The 10,000-nt window shown below is 39.4% G+C and overlaps 1 protein-coding gene across 8 annotated transcripts in view; it reads right to left on the reverse strand.

Moving 5' to 3' along the window:
• LOC113648205 (voltage-dependent R-type calcium channel subunit alpha-1E) overlaps positions 1-10,000 on the reverse strand; it is a 62,802-nt gene that overhangs the window by 35,002 nt on the left and 17,800 nt on the right. For all 8 annotated transcript variants that reach the window (XR_007137666.1, XM_047799748.1, XM_047799745.1 and 5 more), the window contains exons 6-16: positions 9,700-9,815; positions 9,423-9,476; positions 7,884-7,973; positions 6,829-7,038; positions 6,531-6,643; positions 6,001-6,113; positions 5,663-5,794; positions 5,256-5,325; positions 4,892-5,009; positions 4,122-4,189; positions 3,809-3,900 (exon numbers count right to left, since the gene is read on the reverse strand). Coding sequence is in view for 7 of the 8 variants with exons in the window: in XM_047799748.1 (XP_047655704.1) it covers positions 3,809-3,900; positions 4,122-4,189; positions 4,892-5,009; positions 5,256-5,325; positions 5,663-5,794; positions 6,001-6,113; positions 6,531-6,643; positions 6,829-7,038; positions 7,884-7,973; positions 9,423-9,476; positions 9,700-9,815 (1,176 nt within the window). In the remaining variant the exon portion in view is untranslated. The remainder of the gene's footprint in view (positions 1-3,808; positions 3,901-4,121; positions 4,190-4,891; positions 5,010-5,255; positions 5,326-5,662; positions 5,795-6,000; positions 6,114-6,530; positions 6,644-6,828; positions 7,039-7,883; positions 7,974-9,422; positions 9,477-9,699; positions 9,816-10,000) is intronic.

The following is a 10,000-nucleotide window of genomic DNA, read 5'->3' on the forward strand; positions in this document are numbered from 1 at the left end:
TAATACAAAAGTTTATTTACAATGGAGCAAGAAGAGGAGCATTATTACAAGAAAACAAACAAACAAACAAACAAACAAACAAACAAACAAACAACAACCAAATAAACAGATAGATAGATAGATAGATAGATAGATAGATAGATAGATAGATAGATAGATAGATAGATAGATAGATAAATAAATAAATAAAGATAGATAGATAGATAGATAGATAGATAGATAGATAGATAGATAGATAGATAGATAGATAGATTAATTAAAAAAACAAATAAATAAATAAAAACAAATAAATAAACAGATAGATAAATAAATAGATAGACAGACAGACAGACAGACAAATAGATAGATAAATGAATAAATAAATAGGTAGATAAGTAAATTAATTAATTAATTAAAAATAAATAAATAAATAAACAGATAAATAAATACATAAATAAATAATAAATAAAAAAGATTGATTGATTAATTAATTAATTAAAAACAAACAAACAAACATAAATAAAAACAAATAAATAAATAAACAGATAGATAGATAGATAGATAGATAGATAGATAGATAGATAGATAGATAGATAGATAGATAGATAGATAGATAGATAGACAAGCTAATGTTAAAGCAATACTCAGATTAGAGAGTGACAGTGAGGTGAAATTGAGATTCAGACTGAGTTACTTACTGGAACGTGGACTCTTGTTTGGTCCGTTTAATCAACGAGCGATTGGTTTGAAAACAAGACATTAGTGTTTTTTGAACAAAGACAAAAACAGACCCAGTACAACACAGTCCAAAACCTTCCACTGTTCATCTCAACAACATCTGTAGGTTTTCATTTATTTGTCAAAAAGGAACGCTGCAGCTGTGAGACTAAAGCGGCCGGGAACATGAACTGGGGCGTGTCAATCAATTAATCAATTAATTATTCATGAACCTGCGTAACATTGTCAGTATAAACACACTTGTGTATATAGTTGCATATTTTATAGTCTAACCATAAGTGACCGATGCACCAAATGATTGACAGGCACCTGCAGTTTTATCTGCTTAATTAACGCTTGATTAAGCCCCGCCCCCTCTGGTTTATTTATAGTTGTAAAACCCTGCCCCCTGGTTTTATTTATGGATGTTAAGCTTAATCCCTATTTGTTTTATTTATTTTATTTATATTTTATTTTATTTACTGTTTTAATTTCACCATAAACTTGGTTTTTATCCACAGAGGCTTTAAAGTTCTTTCTGATGTATAAAGATGTAAATCCTCATCAAACCGCTCCAGTTTAAAGCTGGATAAGATTACACCTTTAACCTTCAGTCATAAAACCGTTCGACATCAACCGGAGAGGGTGAAGACAGACGGGTCTACAGCAGGGCGTAACATGTTCGGAGGAAATCCCCGTCTGCTCATAGACGCCTACGATTGGATAATGTCTCTATGATTGACAGGAGAGACAGTGTAAGCCCCTCCCACTTAGTCCCTTCCCTGCAGCATAAGTCCTGACATCTCAGAAAGGGTTAAAAAGGATCTAAACTGTTTGTTTATTGTTAATTTTTTCATGCATTTTAATCAGATTTTCAAAGTAAATATACGTGTTATTTTGGTCTGTGTGACTGGGCAGCCAAAGCATCACATGACAACAGGATGGTAACAGATCAGGAGCAACAACGTACAATCATCTGAACATGTTAAAGACAATAGAAGAAAAACATGGAACAGATATAAGACATTTATAAATGGAATTCATATGCAGAAGCATTAACACACACACACACACACACACACACACACACACACATATAAAACAACCCTCCTACAGGATTTTCTTTTCTGTGCTAACGCAGTGCAAGCCATGTCACCTGTGTGTCGTGCTAAATCTGAAGGCATGCGCTTTGTTTTGTTCTTATTTATCAAGTCATTTTCCTCAAGCAGGTTCACACATGCAGGATCCAAATGGCACTCGTGCAAAAAGAAAGATATCAGTCTCTCAGGTCGCCGCTGCATTCTCGACTCAGTCACAAGATGCAACACATTCCTCACATTCCAGTCCTCAACCCTGTCACCCGGCGCCATTCGGACCGACCCGATGCGTTCTGACAGAGAGGATCGAAGCATCAGAACTGTTCAAATCCCAAAACTTCACACTACAACAACAACAGATTTTTTCTCCTCTCACATTTGGTCAGAGTGAATTTTTTCCAGTTAGCACATGCTCACAAGGTGAAATTACAATCATGCAGTGCTTCCACATGCGTGTGTGTGTGTGTGTGTGTGTGTGTGTGTGTGTGTGTGTGTGTGTGTGTGTGTGTGAGAGAGAGAAAGAGAGACGTTTCACTAGTTTCAGGGTGCTATCCCGCTTATGACTCCATTTGATAGGCCTATTCTTACATGGAGACCCCTGGTATAACCGCCTATACTAACATGTAGACCCCTGGGATAACCGCCTATACGTTTACATGGAGACCCCTGGGATAACCAAGTGCTATTTTCTGTTCTGCTATGTTTCTTATTGGTTTTAACTTTTTTATTTATTTGTTCATGACTGAGTCTTGATCCGTTTGATGGGATTCATAATCAGTCAACCAAATACAAACTGTGTTGTCTGATGCGCAGACGAAGCTGAAAACGCTCGACTGTGATCGCTGTGTTCTCGTCTGAATTAAAAACCACACAGAGGAGGAAGGCAAAGCAGAAGAAGCGACAGATCCGGCGTTAAGTCAGGTTTAAATCCATTTCCATGTCCTCATACTCCTGTTCATCATAATAAACCAGATTTCAGATTGAATTTGGTTCTGATTCAGTTTCTTTTCACACCCAGCACGGTGTTTAGTGTCTGAACAGAACCCTGCTGTGTTCTCCTCCTGGATGCTGTTCTTTAGTCAGATGCCTACCACAGAGATCACACTCTGGTCCTGCAGCGTCCGAGCGAGGTGGTGTAGGTCCGATTCAAAGTGAACGACAGACAGAGAGTCGTTCAAATATGAATCGATTTTGAATCGACTCTGAACTGAACTCTGGATATTCGGCATATAAAACGTTTCAATTAAAATAAAATAAAAGATCTAATCATTTGCCATCAATATTTATTTATTTATTTATTTATTTATTTTCTTACTTACTTATTTAATTTCACTGAAAAAAACAAAGAATCAGTTTGTGTCTGTTTCAGATTTGACAATCAGACAAATGGGTGTGAAGGTAAGAAGTGTCCTGATTTTCCATCTACTGAAAGGGAGAATGTTTGTTTTTGTGAGCAAACGGATAAATCTGATGTGATGAGATTTTTTTTTAAAGTGTGAGAGAAACACAAAGGATTGAGTTGGAGAGGAAGTTGTAAGAATGTGGATGATTTTGTTTTAAACAAATGGAGTAATGAAAGAATGAAATCCAGACTCTTATATTACATTAAATTGTGCTTGTTATTGTTCTGTTCGTCTGCTCGCCGCTTCAGATCATATACTGTACTTATCTCACATTAGCAAAGCTCTAACGGCAGATTAGGATGTACCACATTTCCTATTAATTCGCTCCAAACTGAAATAAAAAAGACCAGAACCTGATCATCGACACCTCCACCCGACCTCCGTACACACCACCAGCTCAATGATACGTCAATAGAACCTGACAGTTACCGAGCGCTAGTATCGCTGACTCTAAACGCCACGAACGTTCCGATTTCTAACAGTAAGACATGCCTGTTTTCTTCAGCGGATTTCAGTGAATAAACCTGAACACACTCGTAGCCAACGTTGTGGTTAGTCGTGTTAGTTATTCAGCAGGTCGTGTACGAGCCGAGCTGCATTCCGTCCACTTACTCTGACGACATGAAGGACGACATCGGGCCGACCTCTTTCGCCTTCTGTAGAGCGTGTTTCTGATTAAACGCTGCCTCTTCTTCCTCTTCATCCTGCACGGTGACCAGAGATGACACAAGAACAGGTTAACACTATAACACTAACGCTAACAATACACACGTGTTGTGATCCTGAAAACTCTCAGGTTATCAGGTGACATGACAGCACCAGAGACTTCAGACAGTTTCAGAACATCTTTTATATTAAATAAACACTAAATTACAAAAATAATGCATTTCAAATTCAGAACATTTCCTTTACACGTTATCGTTACCTTGGTGAGCTCTTGAGCATTGGCTAAATTGTCCACGGCGATGGCCAAGAAGACGTTCAGAAGCGTGTCTGAGAGTTAGGTTCAGGATTTGATGTGGAAAAAAAAAGAGCAGATTTTAAAGTATAAAGAAAGTTTAAAGAGCCCAGGATAGAGCCCTGAGGAACGCAAGCATGAAAAGCTCTCAAATTTATACAATTTCTGTTTTAATGGCTAAATATTGTTTTATAGGCTTGTAGTTATATATCGTCGCTGTTCGGGTGCCGTATCTTATCTGCAACGCACAGGGTTTAGTCCACGTTGCAGTGGATCGTCTTGTGCTAAATTCCTGTCCGCAGACGAGCACCAGAACTAGCGGGGGTCAAGATTTTTTTTCTTTGAGCCCAGTGTTTTGAAGACATTTACCTCAGAAGACATGTCGATTCGTCGCGACTCTTAATCTTGAGGAGAAACATGCCGCGAGACTCGGAGTGAAGAAGAGGTGGACAGTTGAAGTGTCCGATGGAGTTAAGAGATTTGCGCTCAAGCTATTTTCACGACTTTGGATTGGTTAATTAACTTGTAAAAATAACACGTGGGGACTGACCGAAATTGACAAAATTTGGACATTTGTTTCCGCCCCCCGGCAACGACGGTGTAGTTCTTGTTCTTATGTCTTTCTCTCTGTTTTTTCTCTCAGAATCACAGCTTGTCCTGTTACGGCTCTCGAAGTAATGCTAACGTCATGAGTCTAATGTCAAGACGCTGTGATTAACTCCTTACACAAAAGATACAGTTTCCAAACAAAGTGAGGACGATGAAGTAAATGGAAGACCACATTCCAGACTTAACTCCGCCCTGAGAGCGAATCCCGTTATACATCACTTCATTCCAGTCTTCTCCAGTAAGGATCTGACAACACAACAATACAAAGTCACTACATCAGAAACGACGCATGTGTGAAAGGTTCGTTAAACAGGATCGATTCCGATGAATCTCTGTCACAGATCACTTCAGAGAAAAGAGCAATAAAATACATTTACAAAACAACATAAGATCGTGGATGAATAACTAATGTGGAGGTCGAAAAGGGTCAGAAGGTGTTAAGAATGTGGAGGGTGCTAGGGGTCAGAGGTAGAGCATTCGTTTGCATCGTACCTGAAACACGGTCATTATGGCAGCCGGAAACGTATCAAAGTTAGTAGGAGTGTATTCTTCAAAGATGAACCTGCAGGACAAAAGGAAAAAAAAAAACAGAATGTGAAGCATTTCACTCTGGAATGAAACTGTTTCATTATGTCACTGTTTTCATTCATTTCTACACAATTATGTCCAAGACAGATTTTTCATGTTTCCTATAACACCTGGGGGGGGTTATAATATATATTTATATATAAATATATATTTATAATTTTTATTCCATGTTTCTGTACGTCTGTAAAGCTGCTCTGAGACAATGGCTATTGTTACAAGAGCGATACAAATGAATTGAATTGAAATAGAATTGTTCAGTTATTACCCTCGTTCTGTAAAATGCTGTAAAAATCTAAATGTAAAAGGTTCACCTTCCCCCAAAGAGCTGCATTCCCAGCAGAGCAAAAACCACGATGAAGAGGAAGAGGAGGAAGAGCAAACTGATGATGGACTTCATGGAGTTCATCAAAGACACCACCAGGTTCCTCAGAGACGCCCAATACCTGAAGACGAGAGTTAGAACGTTCATCACATCTCAGAGGAGTGTTTAAACCTGACGTGCTCCTTAATCACACGTAACCGAGACTCCGCCCACCTTGGTGTCACAACACACAGCTCTGACTCTGATCGATTCTGAGACACGTGTCGAATTTAATCACATTTTCTTGTATGTTTGTTTGCTTGTTTGTTTGTTTGTTTTGTCACTCACTTGGTGATTTTGAAGATCCTCAGCAGTCGAAGCGCTCGCAGGACACTGATCCCCAAACTCATCCCCGGTCTGATGAAACTCCAGATCACCTCAAAGATACTACCAACAATCACCTGCACAACGATGTCCCAGTGGATTAGTCACACACACAGACACACACACATATACACACACACACACATGCACACACATACACACACACAAACACACACACACACACACAAACACACAAACACAAACATTCACACACATACCCAGACAGACAGACACACAAACACACACACATTCCCAGACACACACACACACACACACACACACACACACACATACACACACTCACAAACACACACAAACATACATACACACATTTACACACAGTCTTACTCACTCACCCACTCACACACATATACAGACACGCATGCACATATACACACACACTCTCAATCACACACAAACACACACGAACAAACACACACACGCACACGCACACACACAGATTCAGCAGTGTGAGAGTTTGTGAAGTGACTCACTCCAAAGTCAAAGCAGTTGAAGGAGGAGTGAAAGTAAAGTCGAGGTCCGAGACCGTACATCTTCAGGAACATCTCCATCAGAAACAGACCCAGGAACAGAAACTCTGCATAATCTACAACACACACATACACACACACACACACACACACAGTACGCACAACCACATATACAACCACAGATACAGTCATTTATTATTATTTTCACAATGTGTGTGATGATTTTTAGTGTCCATAAATTTTGCTTTAGTAGTGTGTGTGTGTGTGTGTGTGTGTGTGTGTGTGTGTGTGTGTGTCGTACAGAGGAGGTTGGAGAGCCACTGGGGCTGGTTATGATGAACGATGGCCACACAGATGGTGTTTAATGCTACGAGGCCCAGTACGGTCCAGTAGAAGGTGTGTGTCTTCACCATGCGCCGGACCGAGATCCGCAGCATCCTCTCTTTCCTCCGGAAATACGCCGTTGGTCCTCGCTTAACACTGCGGATACTCGCCCGGTTCAACGGCCCACCTGAGAGAGAGAGATTTAAAACATATTATAAAAATAATAACTGAACTATTAATTAAACACAAAGAAACTTCCTAATTATAAATCTCAACATTTTACAGTTATATATTTATATATTTATTTTTTATAACAATAAATGTGAACATAATAAATGGAAAAATATTTGTTCATGTTTTTGTCTTTTAATGAAACTGATTTTTTTTTAGATATTCTGTTAATTCAGTTCCTATATTAAATGCTACTGTAAGAGCCTCTCTGTGTGTGTGTGTGTGTGTGTGTGTGTGTGTGTGTGTGTGTGTGTGTGTGTGTGTGTGTGTGTGTGTGTGTGTGTGTACTGTATATTTGTGTGTGTGTGTCTGTGTGTGTGTACTGTATATTTGTGTGTGTGTCTGCGTGTGTGTGTGTGTGTGTGTGTATACTGTATATTTGTGTGTGTGTGTCTGTGTGTGTGTGCATACGTGCGTGTGTGTGTGTGTGTGTGTGTGTGTGTGTATGTGCTTGTGTGTGTGTGCGTGTGTGCATACGTGCGTGTGTGTGTGGGGGGGGTGTGTGTGTGTGTGTGTGTGTGTGTGTGTGTGTATATTTGTGTGGGTGTGTGCGTGTGTGTGTGTGTGTGTGTGTGCGTGTGTGTGTGTGTGTATATTTGTGTGTGTGTCTGTGTGTATGTGTGTGTGTATATGTGCTTGTGTGTGTGTGTGTGTGTGTGTGTGTGTGTGTGTGTGTGTGTGTGTGTGTGTGTGTGTGTGTGTGTGTGTGTGTGTGTGCGCATGTGTGTGTATATGTATGTGTGTGTGTGTGTGTGTGTGTGTGTGTGTGTGTGTGTGTGTGTGTGTGTGTGTTGTGTTTACCAACAGAAGTGATGTCCACACTCTGCTCCTCAGGACAGTGGTGAATGGTGTCCACGCCCCTCCTCTTGATGGTGGTTGCTCTCTTTAACACTGAGTACAGCGAGAAAACTTGATTAGAATGAGATTAGAATGAGATTATAACTTGGTTAGAATGAGATTATAACTTGGTTAGAATGAGATTATAACTTGGTTAGAATGAGATTATAACTTGGTTAGAATGAGATTATAACTTGGTTAGAACTAAGTTAGAACTTAACGATGTTACAAAATAGAGAGGCTAAAAGTTCATCACCAACTAACACACTATGTCATTTATTACTACAGTCTATAACTGATGAGCGGTGACTGTGTGTATCCAGAGATGTAGAGTTACATTATAGAGTTGTGTAGAGTTGTGTAGAGTTACATTATAGAGTTGTGTAGTTACATTATAGAGTTGTGTAGAGTTACATTATAGCGTTGTGTGGAGTTACATTATAGAGTTGTGTAGAGTTGTGTAGAGTTACATTATAGAGTTGTGTAGTTACATTATAGAGTTGTGTAGAGTTACATTATAGAGTTGTGTGGAGTTACATTCTGGAGTTGTGTAGAGTTGTGTAGAGTTACATTATAGAGTTGTGTAGAGTTGTGCAGAGTTACATTATAGAGTTGTGTAGAGTTACATTGTAGAGTTGTGTAGAGTTATGTAGAGTTACATTATAGAGTTGTGTAGAGTTGTGCAGTTACATTATAGAGTTGTGTAGAGTTGTGTAGAGTTACATTATAGAGTTGTGTAGAGTTGTGTAAAGTTACATTATAGAGTTGTGTAGAGTTGTGCAGAGTTACATTGTAGAGTTGTGTGGAGTTACATTACAGAGTTGTGTAGAGTTGTGTAGAGTTACATTATATATTGTGTAGAGTTGTGTAGAGTTGCATTATAGAGTTGTGTGGAGTTACATCATTATAGAGTTGTGTGGAGTTACATTATAGAGTTGTGCGGAGTTACATCATTATAGAGTTGTGTGGAGTTACATTATAGAGTTGTGTGGAGTTACATCATTATAGAGTTGTGTGGAGTTACATTATAGAGTTGTGTGGAGTTACATTATAGAGTTGTGTGGAGTTACATTATAGAGTTGTGTGGAGTTACATTATAGAGTTGTGTGGAGTTACATCATTATAGAGTTGTGTGGAGTTACATCATTATAGAGTTGTGTGGAGTTACATTATAGAGTTGTGTGGAGTTACATTATAGAGTTGTGTGGAGTTACATTATAGAGTTGTGTGGAGTTGTGCAGAGTTACATTGTAGAGTTGTGTAGAGTTGTGCTATAGATTTACATGCTTTCACTTCTCTACTTGTCACACTGTGAGTTGTTACACTGCTATAAGTGTTAATCAGGGAACGCTGTGGCAACTTAAGTACAACGTTATTAGTGATGATGTGAACGTTCCTCCTGAATTAAACTCCACATGGTTACAGATGCTGGAGCTCGTGTGTTTTTGTCAAAGCAGAATGAAGTTTAATGAGAGGGGAAAAAACTTCTGAACACAGACTCACCATCCAGGGCTGAAGGACCTGAGTTCTTATTTTCCTCTGCCAGCATCACTTCCTCTGGAGCACACACACACACACACACACACACACACACACACACACACACACACACACACACACACATACACACACAGACTATTTCTGGATGGTTCTTTCATTATTTAACACACATTCCTACAGTGAGAGAAGAAATCAGAACTCTGTGTGTGTGAGTGTGTGTGTGTGTGTGTGTGTGTGTGTGTGTGTGTGTGTGTGTGTGTGTGTGTGTGGTGATGATCACCTGCTCTATCAATCCAAGCACGATATCCATTCAGTTCTCTTTCGATCTGCTGCTGACGTCTGAGCTTCATAAAAGCTCTCCTGTTCTCCACACGTTCTCTTTCCTTAGCAAACTCTCTGATCGCACACACACACACACACACACACACACACACACACACACACACACACACACACACACACACAGTATATACACACACTGTATGCAAAACACACATTGTCATAATAAAACAGACATGATGAACATGCACTCATTTCACACACACACATACACACACACACACACACACACACATACACAC

This window comes from Tachysurus fulvidraco, chromosome 14, assembly GCF_022655615.1.
Source record: "Tachysurus fulvidraco isolate hzauxx_2018 chromosome 14, HZAU_PFXX_2.0, whole genome shotgun sequence".
Lineage (NCBI taxonomy): Eukaryota > Metazoa > Chordata > Actinopteri > Siluriformes > Bagridae > Tachysurus > Tachysurus fulvidraco.